The sequence below is a fragment of the Lagenorhynchus albirostris genome, chromosome 18 (genome assembly GCF_949774975.1).
Source record: "Lagenorhynchus albirostris chromosome 18, mLagAlb1.1, whole genome shotgun sequence".
Classification (NCBI taxonomy): Eukaryota; Metazoa; Chordata; class Mammalia; order Artiodactyla; family Delphinidae; genus Lagenorhynchus; species Lagenorhynchus albirostris.
The window spans coordinates 64,232,870-64,250,482 of NC_083112.1; the positions used below are offsets into that span (position 1 = coordinate 64,232,870).

Sequence of the window (17,613 nt, forward strand, 5' to 3'; positions counted from 1 at the left end):
ATTAAGTTACTAAGAAAGACAGAGCCAATCAAATCTGGAAGGAAGATACGAGACAAATATACAGAGACCAAAGCTTGGAGTCGGCTGTGTGTGCAGTGCCCAGATCTACTGTGAAAGAGACTTGCTAGTTAGGTCTGCAGATCTGCCCTAGATAGCTGCTTCCTAACATTACTTACACAGTGCTCACTTTCATTTTCCCATGCCTCCAATTCCAATGTAGTAAAATTTCCTAAATTAAATCCGTTGTGTTGAAATACTTTCTTTTTCTCACTAGGCCTTTCTTCTCATAGACTCCCCTCTGACAGGAAATCTTGTGAAAGTCCCAACAGCTGAGAAATTCTGCAACCTTACCCAACAACCTCTTGGCAGTCTAAATGAAAGGCTAATTTTTTGATTAAGGGAATCTAAAAATCTGAAAAAATAACTGACAAAGGAAAAATGACTGTGTTCTAGAACACTGAAATATGAAGCTGTGTCTTGGATTTGGAGTACTTTCGTGGTTGGCCATCTTAATGAAAAATAACATTTCCAATAAACTTTTAATATGAAAATATAAATTACTGGATATATTATTTAATAGCATATTCTGAAAGTGTAGGTAAGTACTTGAGTTACTGTCAGGAATGAGAGGAAAACTTAAGAGAAAATTAACTTATTGGAGGGTCCTATCACGTTTTCTATGGAAGGATACATTGACAAAACTGAACATAAATGGGAATGACTGGTATTCCACAGGTGAGGGTCTTACCATTATCCTGTCGCTGTCAATAATGGTGTTCAATCTGTGTGCAATGGTTAGCACAGTGCACTGGGCAAATTTCTCACGGATTTTTTTTTGTATTAACGCATCAGTTCTGGAAACAAAGAAGTTGAATTTAGTTCAGTAAAGACAGAAATAGCAGACTTAAGACTTAAAAAGAAAAATCACGTATTTTTATAATGTTTTAAAAAATCAATACTTTAAGACATAATATTGCTCTTCAAAAACTGAGTATAAAAAGTCTCCTTAGAAGATTTTTCATAAAACAATGTAAGATAGTCTTCCCTTGAAATTACTTGAACTATCAGAAGCTGGATTTAGGAATCTAGCTCTCTTAGGATACTTAGTAACATTAACACCACATAACAGGTTTTGATTTCTTCCTTTGTTTTCTGCAATTAATGTTATCAAGAGATATCTGTGGGGAAGAGAGAACGCTTAGAACATTTCTCAGCGACATTAAATGTTTTCCATTTACCACATTTAAAATTCAGATTCCAAGTTTCATGGACCTCAGCTCCATACCTTGGATCCACATTTGCTGTGGCTTCATCAATAATCAGTATACGATTTTTCCTGAGAATAGCCCTGGCTAGGCACACCAACTGTCTCTGTCCAACACTAAAGTTCGATCCTGATTCTGCTAATTCAGTATCCATTTTACCAGGAAGATCTTCAATGGCTTCTTTAAGTTGTACCTGTGGATACAGAAAGAAGAATGACATTTTCCTAAATGAACTACTAATGAAGGAGACAAGCCTTTTAGACATTAGAGCTTTGAAGTCCTCAGGACTTCTTAGGTATCTTACATGTACAGCCAGGTGATGGGAAGAGCTCCTTCCAAGTAGCGTTCACTGAGAAAGATGGTAGAGTCAACTCAGGACAGAAAGATCTCATTGTCTCCCATCACCGCCACATGACACCCACCAGAAACCCCACCTCGGGATTAGTTAAGGAAGTCTCTCAAAAAAGAAAGCTATTTCTCCCAATGTGATCTAAACAGGATCTTTAGGGCTGATAGGAGTCAGTACACTACAGGGAAAAAACATTTTTTAAAATTATTGTGGGAAGTATGGTTTTCTAGAGACATAATCTCATCAGCACTTTACCATGCTGGAAGGTCTAAAGGTTTTAAAAAAAAAAAAAAATTCAAACTATGACAAACTGTACCACAGTGAACCTTGAGCCAATTTGGGGGATGCTTCTTTCCCAAGTTTAACACCACACTGCTAGACCAGTCAAGGGTGTTTGCTTCAATTTCATTAATGTTTCATAGTGAATGAAAACTCATGAAAAACAGGACACAACATAAAGTTTTGTTTCCCCCAGACTACGGGTATAGATGGTGTTTAAAGCAGTGGATTGTTATAAGATTAAACTGTACTACAAGATTTAAAAAAAAAAAACAAAAGAACTTTTAACTGCCAAAGATAATCTGCCTTCAGAAACCAGAATTACTGGCAGGAAAAACTGTAGGGCCGAATCAGCTCGCTCAGAGTCCAAGCTCATCCACGTAAACTGCAGATTTCACAGCTAACCTTGGAGAGGCGACACTAAATGACAAAACGTACAAATTCAAAACAACAACAATGTGAGCAACTGGTCACTGGGATTTACACAAAAACAACAACAATAAAAACGCAGTTTTAAAAAAATAAACAAGCCACACTTCTCTGAAATGAAGAGATCAAGCAAATATTCAGTAACTGTTTATTAAGTGTTTACTTTCTAAAAGCAAAAGACTGCACTAGGTTGTATGAGGAATTAAAAACCTGTGTGTGGTTTAGAAGTCTAGATATAGTTTCTGCCATCAGTAGCTGAGAATCAATTTTCAGAACTAGGGCACATGCACAGAATAATTAGTATTAAAATATACAAACCATCAGCACCCTATCATTCAAAATCCTTTTCATGCAAGAGTAAGGAAATTCAAAGTGGTCCAAAGTGACCTACTACACAAATGAGAGAAAATCCTCTAGAAATGAACGTATCCATATAAAAACTGAGCGAAGGGGCCAGGGTTCTGTCACCTGCATTCATTCTGCAGCATTAAAATGACATGATTGCCAATTAATAATCATTATCACATTACAAATGTAGAGTTCACCTCTATACAATTTTTCCCCTAAAACTTCACAGCATGTTATTAGTATGATTTCAATTATCTTTCAGTTAATAATGAAAAACTATCATTGTATCCACTTAGTAGATGTTCCCTAAGACCAGAGGAATAAGATGAATGTTGCAGGGTAATTAGGATGATAAATTCACTAGGTCACTATTAGAATTAAAATCCATAATTTTAACTTCTAGTTTAGTGCTCTGCTAAGGATAATCTATCTAGTTGCTTTGGGTTCTAGGGCAAAAGCTAAAAAGCATGACGCGTTATGTTGTCGGTTTTCATCATCATCAGTACACACATTTTAACTGCACCACGTCATCAGTGTTCTCCTAGGAGGTAAACAAAGTCAGTTAAACCTATAAGCTCCCCTTAATTAACTGCAATGCTATAGATGCCCATCCATATATATTGATGTTAACAAATTAATTACATTTTATAAATTACCTCTTCTAAGGCATTCCACAGTTCCTCATCCGTATGCTCATTAAAGGGATCCAGATTTTTCCTCATTGTTCCAGTGAATAAAACAGGTTCCTAAATGCCACAAAATAGGGAATGTTATTACTGTAACTTATTTTCATTTTACACGAATGCTTACAGAAAATAATTAAAATACAAAAGAAAAATTCACTATAATCTTAGTAATAAGGTTGCAAATGCCTGTTTACAAAATTTTATCTCTATTAACTTTCCATTTTATAAAATGTGCTCCAAAATATCTTCCAGACCACTGAACACTAATAACAGAAGAAAAGTGTTGAAGTGTATCACCTGAAGAAGAAACGGAAGAAGAGAGAGAAAGGTTTGAGTTTTTTAAAAAAAATGCCTTCCTGGTAATAGCTACTTAAGCAGAAACAAACGAAAAGGAAAGAGGATATAATTATTTGAGGAAGGTTACATCAAGAGCTATATAAGTTAACTGCCAATCCTGGTAGGATACTGGAAAATGCCAAGAGCATGATTAGTTGAAGTTTGTGGCTCAAAGCAGAATTGCTAAATATTTGCACGTTTGAACTAGAATATTTTCTTCATTCCTAAAACAGCCTTCAGGGATAGGGAATCTCTCCACATGTGTGAATGGAACATCTCCATATGTGCAAAGAGAATGTCAGCTACTGGGGCCTGTGGCACCTCTGGTTCATGAGGATTTGGCCTCTGATCCGGCATCAGCTGATCCCCATGTTCTCTCACCAGTGCATCAGGATTACATGCTCACAGAACCTCACTATTAACTGCAAGGCCAGGAGGACCTGAAACCCATTGTGACCTGTGTCATAATGAAACTATTTTGATTTAAATAGCTCTTCCTATTCATCTGCTTCAGGAGGAACCACAAGGAAATTACTCTGCAAATATACGCCTCTTGCTGGGTTTCAAGAGAGAATCTTGTATGTAAACTCATGTAGGCCATTTAAGTTTTCTTCTGGAAGGCTCTAGTAAGCCAGGGCACAAGATTATTGGCAACAGAGAAGAGCCCAATGGTCTTGGGGCTGGACTATTCCTCCTCACTTCACAAAAGCCTGAGAAGAAAGAAGACATTTCTTTTCCCTAGCCAAGAAGAATGACACTCAGAGAGCCTCCAGTCCGTTCTTTCCCTATTGTCTTAGTTTTAAGTCTGGTGAGAGAGATATGCATGAAAACACAGGGTGTGCCACGGAAAGGATGCATGCCTAAGCAAAATCCAAAACTGAAGACATTATAAAGGCAGCTTTCTTTGCACAAAGTTGATCAAGTGGCTGCTACACTCCAAAAGCACTGAAATCACTGGTCATACGATGTTTCAAAATGATTACTGAATTGAACTGAAAAACCCAAGACCCAAGTTCCTCATCAGGGGAATAACTATCATTCTACTTCAGAGTTTTATAAAAAAGTTTTTTATTCTTTGTAATTATCAACACTAAGATTCTAATAAGCCAGGCGATTTTTCTTCTTTTATCTGTGACCATGAGGTTTACACTAACGATGTGGCCAGAAGACGGGAGGCCGGTCCCCAGTATGCCACCCTCTCCCTTGACTCTTCTCCACATTCACCACTTAAGGCTCTAAACCATGGGCAGGATGCTACTCTGAGGCCCCAAATGATGGACTCTTCAAGGACTGGTGTTTGAGGAGATAAAGGGGCTGAAAGAGGCCAGGTTTAGGAATTAATTGGATTGAGCCCAACTGGGAGAAGTGAGACAGGGTATCTGCTTGTAGTAACAACGGGACCATTTCTTTGGCCAACAGGGCTTGTACAACCTGAACATTTTTTCCTTCAGGTTCTTCTCATAGACCAAATTCACATGCGGTAAGAGGTCTGAGTTTTTGAGGAAGTGCCTACCTGGTTTTCTTAGTACACTCCAGAGTCATTACTTAAGCTAATCTATGAAATAAATTGCCCTCTTTTTAAAAGACAGACCTTTCTTCCTCCCTTGAACAATCAAAGGGCTCACTGTACTAGCACGTTTGTGAAGTGCGGTTTTGGTGGTTCAAGAGAGCAGTCACGGGGACCTCATTTAAAGTTTAATCACAGGCTTCTCTGGTGGTGCAGTGGTTAAGAATCCGCCTGCCAATGCAGGGGACACGGGTTTGATCCCTGGTCCGGGAAGATCCCACATGCCGCGGAGCAAATAAGCCCGTGCGCCATGCGCCACGACTACTGAGCCTGCAACTGTAGAGTCCGCGAGCCACAACTACTGAAGCCCGAGCACCTAGAGCCCATGCTCCACAACAAGAGAAGCCACCGCAATGAGAAGCCTGCGCACCACAACGAAGAGTAGCCCCCGCTCGCCGCAACTAGAGAAAAGTGCGCAGCAACCAAAACCCAACACAGCCATTTTATTTTTATTTTATTTATTTATTTAAATAAATAAAATAAATTTAAAAATAAAGTTCAATCACCTATTTCATAATCAGGGCTTCTCTCTATTGTCACTTCCCTCACCTTCTTCTCTTTAGGAAACTCTTTGAAGGGCATGAGCCTCTCCAAAGACTAGGGGACTAAAACGGGATTCTGTGCAGAAGAGGAGTCCCTCATTTCTGAACCCCTGACCAACGCCTGAACTTGGATGACGCTAACCTTTAAACAGAGTCCTCAGACACTCTGTAGGCCTTAAGGGCCGAGGGGGTGCCCACTTAAGTCTGTACTGTCAGTCTAAAAGGATATATTTGGAAATTTCACTTCTTTATTTAGCAGCACTAGATGGAAGAAAATTGTTTTCTATACAAGAATATTTCTCTTTGTTAGGACATGCCCAATATATATTTCAAAATCTGTAAAATTTCAATCAAAACTTGTTGAATGAAAAGGATGATTTACTAAAACATTAACTGATTGAAGCTACACTTTTCTTTAAAGCCAGCAGGCGATTTGTGAACAAGGTCTGTTGTAATATGTCAGTGTGTTTTATGCATGGCGTTCATTTTGGTTTCTACTCATTCTTCTTTCATCCACTTGCCAAATGAGAAAACATTATATTATCTACAAAAGGTAATAAAATGCTCACTGTAGACACATACTGCAAGGGCAGATAAGGGTCAAATTAATGATCATTTCTGATAGATACTACTATTTAAAGTACCCACCTCGAAGCAATGAAGTTAATAAACTAATTGTATAAGTAAGTGTTATAAAAATGTTTGCATGCAGAACACTTCAGTGTAGAGATTTATGGCAGGATATACAAACTTCATGTAAATATACACTAAATTTATTAGCCTAAGAATATTTTTTTCTGAAGGGACACAACTAAACCTCACTTAATAAGAGGTGGCACAGTACACTCAAAAACACATGCTCTTGTTTAACGTAGTATTTTAAATGAAGCATTAGTTTCAAACCTGTTTTTCATCAAGGTTTAAAGTTGATACTTTTTACATGTAACCCTTTGTGCCATATTCAGTAGTAATTTTTTCCTTGTTACTAACATAACACGAGTTCATATTAGGCGTGTAACCCCAAATTGGCCACTCTGAATCAGAGTATTTAATATAGTAAATTGATAATCCCTCGACACATCTGTAAGACTGAAAACTGCAGTCTTACCCGACCTTTTGTATACGCTGCTGGAAGACAAGCCTCTCATTATCTTACAAAGAAATCCTACTCACTAACCTTCAGAGGGTTAAAATGCCCTGGGACCAAGACAAAAACTGTACAAGTGGTTACAAACATGGGAGGATAAAGCACAATCCTTCCCCTAATCATTTCAGTCCCAAACCAGGAAACTGTCCTCTACTAAAGTATATGTAGAGTAGCTACTGCTAAATACATATACGTAAAACTGAATGTATGTTTTGCTGTACACCTGAAACTAATGCAACACTGTAAATCAACCATACTTTGATTTAAAAGAAAAAAAAAAAAAAGAAGTAGCTACTGCTGCTGTTTCCTCCAGTCCTAAAGCTATGGTCTCATTTCTCATCTGAGGACTCTTCTTAAGGGGAAGCTCATCTCCCTGTCTCCAGGATAAGAGAATCACCTGAAGTCACTTTACATTTTGGTTCCTTTTTTTTTTTTCCCCCCTAAATCCTGTAGCCTCTGAATGAACTGATCATCATCCACATTCAGGAGAAAAGGACATTGTTCTCCAACAAAGGAAAGAGAATTTAAGTCCTGTAAAGTCCTCTTTCAGGGGCTCCAGGGAGCAGTTCCAAGGGATTTAATGAAGACTTCAGTGTCAGAGACAAAGGGCCGACTGCATTAGGCTAGAATCCAGTTGTATTTCTTTACTAGTAACAGCATAGCCACCTCTTCTCTCTTTCAGTTTTGTTCTCAACAAGAAAAAAAGGGAAAGAAAACCAGGTAATCAGCAAGAAGTCTGAGAGACAGCTCTGGTTCACGATCTTCAACCTACTGAAGAAAGCTCAGGGAACAGAAACACCAAAAGAGCAGACTGGACTGTATTAAAAAATACCTAGCTGTTGACTTGATTGAGAAAAGAAAACTTTTAAATATAAAACATGAATCTGTTTAATCACAATAACGATGATGGCTGCTGATCTGTGCCAACCCTTGGGCTGCGATCATAAATACTGAATTTGCACGGAAGCCCTCTTCAACTGAAAACATTTTCTTTGTGCCAAGAGGACAAGGGCCTCTAGGTGTAGAGATCATCCAAAGAGGTTTTGAAGTCCATTTTTCCAGATCCTTTCAGAGAAGCAATCTGCTCCCCGAATATAATCTCATCTTGTCCTCTAACAAACTTAACTACTTCATATCACGAGCACAAATGCCATGTACATTTCCGCTACCTGTTCTGTTTAAGGAAATTATTTCGGAAGTGCTTTCATTTTTTTGCTTATTCCTGAAACTGTGAACACGGATTGAGGAGTGCCTTACTAAGCATATAGTATTTGTTTTTGAAAGTTCCATCCAGGAGGCAAGGATTGATTGTCTATGTCACCACTCCCCTGCCTCTGATTCCTATGCAGGTCTTGGTACTATCACATCTCCTCCAATTCTAACCTGTTCACAGTGAGGTCAACAGTAATGGGGATGAGCCTGGGAGAGAGAGATCACCCCAGAAGCCCGCTGCCGAACCCAGGATCACAGAGAGCGGGGAGTCAGGGGAGAGGATGTGGGCCTGGCCCACCACAGCGGAACAACTCAAAGAAGCAGGACTGGGCTCCCTGGGCTCCCTGAATCTGCAGAATCTGCTGGCAGTTTCTAACGTTCCCTAAATTACGGTGTTCAGACATAAGCAACACTTCTTCCTATGCATTTTAGGAGAAGAGGGATGCAAGCTTTTTGCAGTTAAGGTTTTGAGTATCGTCTCCTGACACATATTACCCCATGACATATAGATGAATAAATGTGTTTCTAAATTGATACTGTCCAAAAGCGGGACATAGCACAAGGAGAAGTATCTTTCAGCTCTATTCTGCACTTGTTAACTTTTGTGATGGTTTTGGGAATCCTTTTTAGTGGGGTGGTAGTAAAAAAAATGGGTAAAATCTCAAACGAAAACATCATTCAGTACAACAAACATATATTGAAATATACATATATGTATTTGCAGTCAGACAGTTCTGATTCTACAGCTTATTAGCGATTAGACTCAGGGTAAGTTATTAATCTTCCCAAGACTCAGTTCCCTTCCTGTAAAATGGGATAACGCTGCGGGGCTCCTGTGAGAACCTGGAACGACAGTGAAGCTCCTGGCGTAGTGCTAACAATGACCGGGAGCCCAGCCCAACAGGGGGACAGCGAGGGGTGGCGTTTGTCAAACTGCAGGTGCACCCAATGGATCAGGAAGTCCATTGTGTGCCTTGTGACCATCATTGTATCATTCATATTAACTAGAATAGAAGGGATATAATAGAAAATATTAGAGTGCAGAGCACAAGAGAAATAATACTTTTTGAAATTTTTATTCCCCCGTGTGTGTGTGTGTGTGTGTGTGTGTGTGTGTGTGTGTGTACATGAAATCATGATACGAAGCAGCTCTACTGTGACTGCAGTCAACAGCATGTTGAAGTCGCCAGCAGAGCGGTTAGCTCTTCAGGGTCTGGAGTTGAGAAACTCCCTAAAATAAATTTGAATACAGACTCTGCCGCTTACTTGATAAGTGGGTTAAGCTCACAGTGCCTCAGTTTTTAAATCTGTCAGATGAGGATAACTAGAAAATTGTGAGGACTAAGTGGGAGATGGTAGAGAAAGAGGCTAAAACGTGTTAAGGATTCCACAAATGTTAGGAATTCTTATTAAAACTTGTGCAACTTGTCAAGGCCTGCAACAAGCACTAGAGCAACAGAAATGAGAGACACAGGCCCTGTCCTCAAGGAGAGGAAGAAAACAGTCGAGAACGTGGGGAAGACTGAGAAAAAGTGCCGGAGGTCTTGGTGGAGGACTGGAAAGTATGAGTGGGGTACAGGGTGGTAGTCAGAAAAGAACCTGGTGGGAGGGAAGCCAGAAATCAAAAGAAACAAGAAAGTAATATTCTTTCCTCTTATTCCTTGGAGAAAACACATTACGTAGGTTTTTCGCGGCTGTGCTTTTCCCCTAAAACTGCTACTGTGTTGATTTTTTTTTCTTTTGCTTCACTCTTTAAATGTATATAAATAACGTGGTTTATGTTATAAGCAGTAAATAAATGTAACGAAAATCACCAAGGACCGCAAAAACATAAACAGAAATTAAAGAACAAAAACATTAAACAGAAAAGAACAAAGCCTTTCCATAATGTGTTACGTCTTATAGAAATAATACCTAAAAGGCCAGTGCCACAGTCCTTAAGAATATTTATAGTTACCATTGACTGAGTGTTCCCAAAACCCAGGTATGGGCCACAAATACTTTCTCATCCAGTCACATCTTCACAACAAATCCATGTGACATTAATTCCTAGACCTAGTTTAAGGGCGAGGACACTGAAACTCGGAAGCCGAGTGACTACATCAAGTCCCCACATTCGTATGAGGCAAAGCAGGAATAAAAATGTGGGTCATGTTGACACTCAGTCTACACTCTTAAACATTCTGTCCCTGGCTGCCTCCCGAATGATTTCCTGGGACCCGTTACACAAACACTCTCTTTAATCAACTAGCATTGCACCTCAGAGACAAAGGGATATAAAGTGGAAAAAAAAAGCGTTCTGTGTTTACAATGGTTGGTGATGTTTACCTACATGGACACAAAGCTTAGCACTGTTTTGTAAGCACACTCTCTGGAGTGTATACATAGAGCATACTCAGAAAAGTAGGGTGGAAACCAATGGAACAGAACCAAAACCTGGTGATGTCAAGGTATGTTTATAGTCTTTGCTCAGATGTGCTTCCAAAACATTACCGGCAGAGCCAAGAATCATCTAATGTTATTTCTTTATTTACAGAGTTCTTTTATGTACACAAGCATACAACTTTTCTTATTAAGAAGCATTAGAAGTAATGCAGGGCACGTTTCACATTCCTTTCATCCAAGAACATAAAAGCACTTTACAGACATGCTCATTATTTCTGCAAACTAATCGAATCTGGCCCATTTCAGAGATGGGTACAATCAAAATTTAAAAGTTGGGAATCTAAAATCATTTATTTTCTACATTTATCACTAAGCCACCAATCTAATAGCCAGAGGGAATCTTCAAATGCAGGGATTCTACATGCTGAAAATTTCTTTCCATTTTTTCTAAAAGGGAAACCGTTTATATACATAATAAATGATATATAATAAAACATATATATCATTATATACATAATTTTTTTTACTTGCAGTAAAATACATATAAAATTTACCACTTTAACCATTTTTCAGTGTACAGTTCAGTGGTATTAAATACCTTCACATTGTTGAAGCCATCACCACCATCCAGCTACAGAACTCCTTTCATCTTGCAAACCTGAAACTCTGTACCCATTAAACCACAACTCCTCCAATAAAGATGTTAAAAAATAGAATAACAGACAAAAAACCCACAACTCCCCACTCCCCCCACTCTCCTGTCCTGGCAGCTCCTGGCAACCACCATTCTACCTCTTGTTCCCATGAACTGACCACTGTATGTACTTCATGTAAGTAGCATTTGTCCTTTGTGACTAGCTCATTTCACTGAGCATAATGTCATCAAGGTGCTGTAGCATGTGTCAGAATCTGCTTTCTTTTTAAGGCCAAATAACGTTCCGTTGTATATATACCACATTTGTTTATCCATCCATCTGTCAATGGACCATGGGGTGCTTCCACCTCTTTGCTAATGTGAATAATCCTGGTATGAACATGCATGTACAGGTATCTGTGTAACATTCCCTTCTCAATTCTTTTGGGTTTATACTGTAAATTAGAATTGTTGGATCATATAATAATTCTATGTTTACCTTTTTTCAGGAACCTGCACAGTGTTTTCCAGTCACTGTATCATTCTGCATTCTACCAGCCGTGCACAAGGATTCCCATTTTTCCACATCCTCACCAACACTTATTTTTTTGTTTTTAGTTTTCCTTAAACAGCAGCCATCATAAAGGGTGTGAGATGGCATGTCATTGTGATCTAATAGGATTGTCTTCATTTCAAAAGTACTTAGAGTAATTCCAGGTATTTTGGAGGCCAGCGATAGGTAGCAACACCTGAACTCAGTCATAAGACACGAGTCCACATTCTACTTCCTTTGGGTGCCGTGTTCTATATGCTTCCTACTAACCAGGCATTTCAGAGCTCATTATACCCACATTCCAGGAAGTACATTTACCTGGCTCTTTAATCGTGTCTCTTCTCTGTGGTTCTCACCTCAAGAAGGTATATGTTTTAGTCAGCTTCCCTTGGTGGCCTGATGATTGTAGAGTATTAAAAAAAACAAAAAACCCAGCCTTGAACCAAGATGGCGGAGTAGGACGTGTTCTCCCTCCCTCTTCCAAGAACACTAGAATCACAACTAGCTGCTGGAGAATCATCGACAGGAAGACACTGGAACTCACCAAAAAAGTACCCCACATCCAAAGACAAAGGAGAAGCCACAATGAGAAAGTAGGAAGGGCACAATCACAGGAAAATCAAATCCCATAACTGCTGGGTGGGTGATTCACAGACTGGAGATCACTTATACCCCAGAAATCCACCCACTGGAGTGAAGGCTCTGAGCCCCACGTCGGACTTCCCAACCTGGGGGTCCGGCAACAGGAGGAGGAATTCCTAGAGAATCAGACTTTGAAGCCTAGTGGGGTTCGACTGCAGGACTTTGACAGGACTGGGGGAAACAGAGACTCCACCCTTGGAGGGCACACACAAAGTAGTGTGTGCATCGGGACCCGGGGAAGGAGCAGTGACCCCACAGGAGACTGAACCAGACCTACCTGCTAGTGTTGGAGGGTCTCCTGCAGAGGCGGGGGGTGGCTGTGGCTCACCGTGGGGACAAGGACACTGGCAGCAGAAGTTCTGGGAGGTACTTCTTGGCATGAGCCCTCCCAGAGTCTGTCATTAGCCCCACCAAAGAGCCCAGGTAGGCTCCAGTGTTGGGTTGCCTCAGGCCAAACAACCAACAGGGAGGGTACCCAGCCCCACCCATCAGCAGTCAAACGGATTAAAGATTTACTGAGCTCTGCCCACCCGAGCAACGGTCAGCTCTACCCACCACCAGTCCCTCCCATCAGGAAACTTGCACAAGCCTTAGATAGCCTCATCCACCAGACGGCAGACAGCAGAAGCAAGAAGAACTACCATCCTGCAGCGTGTGGAACAAAAACCACATTCACAGAAATATAGACAATATAAAAAGGCAGAGGGCTATGTACCAGATGAAGGAATAAGATAAAACCCCAGAAAAACAACTAAATGAAGTGGAGATAGGCAACCTTCCAGAAAAAGAATTCAGAATAATGATAGTGAAGATGATCCAGGACCTCGGAAAAAGAATGAAGGCAAAGATCGAGAAGATGCAAGAAATGTTTAACAAAGACTTAGAAGAATTAAAGAACAAACAAACAGAGATGAACAAAACAATAACTGAAATGAAAACTACACTAGAAGGAATCAATAGCAGAATAACTGAGGCAGAAGAACGGATAAGCGACTTGGAAGATAGAACGGTGGAACTCACTGCTGTGGAAGAGACTAAAGAAAAAAGAATGAAAAGAAATGAAGACAGCCTAAGAGACCTCTGGGAAAACATTAAACACAACAACATTCACATTATAGGGGTCCCAGAAGGAGAAGAGAGAGAGAAAGGACCTGAGAAAATATTTGAAGAGATTATAGTCGAAAACTTCCCTAACATGGGCAAGGAAATAGCCACTCAAGTCCAGGAAGCACAGAGAGTCCCACATAGGATAAGCCCAAGGAGAAACACACTGAGACACATAGTAATCAAACTGGGAAAAATCAAAGACAAAGAAAAATTATTGAAAGTGGCAAGGGAAAACTGACGAATAACATACAAGGGAACTCCCATAAGGTTAACAGCTGATTTCTCAGCAGAAACTCTACAAGCCATAAGGGAGTGGCATGATATACTTTAAGTGATGACAGGGAAGAACCTACAACCAAGATTACTCTACCCGGCAAGGATCCCATTCAGATTTGATGGAGAAATCAAAAGCTTTACAGACAAGCAAAAGCTAATAGAATTAAGCACCACAAAACCAGCTCTACAGCAAATGCTAAAGGAACTTCTCTAAGTGGGAAACACAAGAGAAGAAATGGCCCTACAAAAACAAACCCAAAATAATTAAGAAAATGGTCATAGGAACATACATACCTATAATTACCTTAAACGAGAAGGGATTAAATTCTCCAACCAAAAGACACAGGTTTGCTGAATGGATACAAAAACAAGACCCATATATATGTTGTCTACAAGAGACCCACTTCAAACTTAGGGACACATACAGATTGGAAGTGAGGGGATGGAAAAAGATATTCCATGCAAATGGAAATCAAAAGAAAGCTGCAGGAGCAATACTCATATCAGATAGAATAGACTTTAAAATAAAGAATGTTACAAGAGACAAGGAAGGACACTAGATAATGATCAAAGGATCAATCCAAGAAGAAGATAAAACAATTATAAATATATATGCACCCAACATAGGAGCACCTCAATATATAAGGCAACTGCTAACAGCTATAAAAGAGGAAATCGACAGTAACACAATAATAGCAGGGGACTTTAACACCTCACTTACACCAATGGACAGATCATCCAAAATGAAAATAAATAAGGAAACAGAAGCTTTAAATGACACAATAGACCAGATAGATTTAATTGATATTTATAGGACATTCCATCCAAACAGCAGGTTACACTTTCTTCTCAAGTGCGAACAGAACATTCTCTAGGATAGATCACATCTTGGGTCACAAATCAAGCCTCAGTAAATTTAAGAAAATTGAAATCATATCAAGCATCTTTTTCTGACCACAACGCTATGAGATTAGAAATGAATTACAAGGGAAAAAACGTAAAAAACACAAACACGTGGAGGCTAAACAATACGTTACTAAATAACCAAGATATCACTGAAGAAATCAAAGAGGAAATTAAAAAATATCTAGAGACAAATGACAATGAAAACACGACAATCCAAAACCTATGGGATGCTGCAAAAGCAGTTCTAAGAGGGAAGTTTATAGCGATACAAGCCCACCTCAAGAAACAAGAAAAATCTCAAACAATCTAACCTTACACCTAAAGGAACTAGAGTAAGAAGAAAAAACAAAACCCAAAGTTACCAGAAGGAAAGAATTCATAAAGATCAGAGCAGAAATAAATGCAACAGAAAAAAAGAAAACAAGAGCAAAGATCAATAAAACTAAAAGGTGGTTCTTTGAGAAGATAAACAAAACTGATAAACCACTACCCAGACGCATTAAGAAAAAGAGGGAGAGGACTCAAATCAATAAAATTAGAAATGAAAAAAGAGAAGTAACAACAGACACCGCAGAAATACAAAGCATCCTAAGAGAGAGACTACTACAAGCAACTCTATGCCAATAAAATGGACAACCTGGAAGAAATGGACAAATTCTTAGAAAGGTATAACCTTCCAAGACTGCACCAGGAAGAAACAGAAAATATGAACAGACCAATCACAAGTAATGAAATTGAAACTGTGATTAAAAATCTTCCAACAAACAAAAGTCCAGGACCAGATGGCTTCACAGGTGAATTCTATCAACCATTTAGAGAAGAGCTAACACCCATCCTTCTCCAACTCTTCCAAACAATTGCAGAGGAAGGAACATTCCGAAACTGATTCTATGAGGCCACCATCACCCTGATACCAAAACCAGACAAAGATATTACAAAAAAAGAAAATTACAGACCAATATCACTGATCAATACAGATGCAAAAATCCTCAACAAAATACTAGCAAACAGAATCCAACAACACATTAAAAGGATCATACACCATGATCAAGTGGGATTTATCCCAGGGATGCAAGGATTCTTCAATATACACAAATCAATCAATGTGATACACCATATTAAATTGAAGAATGAAAACCATATGATTATCTCAATAGATGCAGAAAAAGCTTTTGACAAAATTCAACACCCATTTATGTTAAAAACTCTCCAGAAAGTGGGCATAGAGGGAACCTACCTCAACATAATAAAGGCCATCTACGACAAACCCACACAAACATCATTCTCAATGGTGAAAAACTAAAAGCATTTCCTCTAAGAAAGAAGACAAGGACGTCCACTCTCGCCACTATTATTCAACACAGTCTTGGAAGTCCTGCCACAGCAATCAGAGAAGAAAAAGAAAGAAAAGGAATACAAATCGCGGGCTTTCCCCGGTGGCGCAGTGGTTGAGAGTCCGCCTGCCGATGCAGGGGACACGGGTTTGTGCCCCGGTCCGGGAAGATCCCACATGCCGCAGAGCAGCTGGGCCCGTGAGCCGTGGCTGCTGAGCCTGCGCGTCCGGAGCCTGTGCTCTGCAACGGGAGAGGCCACAACAGTGAGAGGCCCGCATACCACCAAAAAAAAAAAAAAAAAATAGAATACAAATTGGAAAAGAAGAAGTAAAACGGTCACTGTTTGCAGATAACATGATAGTATACACAGAGAATCCTAAAGATGCCACCAGAAAACTACTAGAGGTAATTAATGAATTTGGTAAAGTTGTAGGATATAAAATTAATGCACAGAAATCTCTTGCATTCCTATACACTAATAATGAAAAATCTAATGCCATTATTCAGTGGCATTTACCACTGCCACAGAAAGAATAAAATACCTAGGAATAAACCTACCTAGGGAGACAAAAGACCTGATGCAGAAAACTATAAGACACTGATGAAAGAAATTAAAGATGATACCAACAGATGGAGAGATATAACATGTTCTTGGATTGGAAGAATCAATATTGTGAAAATGACTATACTACCCAAAGCAATCTACAGATTCAGTGCAATCCCTGTCAAATTACAATGGCATTTTTTACGGAACTAGAACAAAAAATGTTAGAATTTGTATGGATACACAAAAGACCCTAGTTAGCCAAAGCAGTCTTGAGGGAAACAAATGGAGCTGGAGGAATCAGACTCCCTCACTTCGGACTACACTACAAAGCTACAGTAATCAAGACAATATGGTACTGGCACAAAAACAGAAACATAAATCAATGGAACAAGATAGAAAGCCAAGAGATAAACCCACACACCTATGGTCAACTAATCTATGACAAAGCAGGCAAGGATATACAGTGGAGAAAAGACAGCCTCTTCAATAAGTGGTGCAGGGAAAACTGGACCGCTACATGCAAAAGAATGAAATTAGAACACTCCCTAACACCATACAGAAAAATAAACTCAAAATGGATTTGAGACCTAAAAAGACCAGACACTATAAAACTCTTTGAGGAAAACATAGGAAGAAGACTCTTTGACATAAATCACAGCAAGATCTTTTTTGATCCACCTCCTAGAGTAAAGGAAATAAAAACAAAAATAAACACATGGGACCTAATGAAACTTCAAAACTTTTGCACGGCAAAGGAAACCATAAACAAGACGAAAAGACAACCCTCAGAATGGGAGAAAATATTTGCAAATGAATCAACGGACAAAGGATTAATTTCCAAAATATATAAAACAGCTCATGCAGCTCAATATTAAAAAAACAACCCAATCCAAAAATGGGCAGAAGACTTAAATAGACATTACTCCAAAGAAGACATACAGATGGCCAAGAAGCACATGAAAACCTGCTCAACATCACTAATTATTAGAGAAATGCAAATTAAAACTACAATGTGGTAACACCTCACACCACTTAGAATGGGCATCATCGGAAAATCTACAAACAACAA

The 17,613-nt window shown here is 39.2% G+C and overlaps 1 protein-coding gene across 1 annotated transcript in view; it reads right to left on the bottom strand.

Moving 5' to 3' along the window:
* The window catches only part of ABCC4 (ATP binding cassette subfamily C member 4), a 220,749-nt gene that overhangs the window by 19,254 nt on the left and 183,882 nt on the right, over positions 1-17,613 (bottom strand). The window contains exons 27-29 of the mRNA XM_060128752.1: positions 3,327-3,416; positions 1,286-1,458; positions 749-854 (exon numbers count right to left, since the gene is read on the bottom strand). Of these exons, the coding sequence (XP_059984735.1) occupies positions 749-854; positions 1,286-1,458; positions 3,327-3,416 (369 nt within the window). The remainder of the gene's footprint in view (positions 1-748; positions 855-1,285; positions 1,459-3,326; positions 3,417-17,613) is intronic.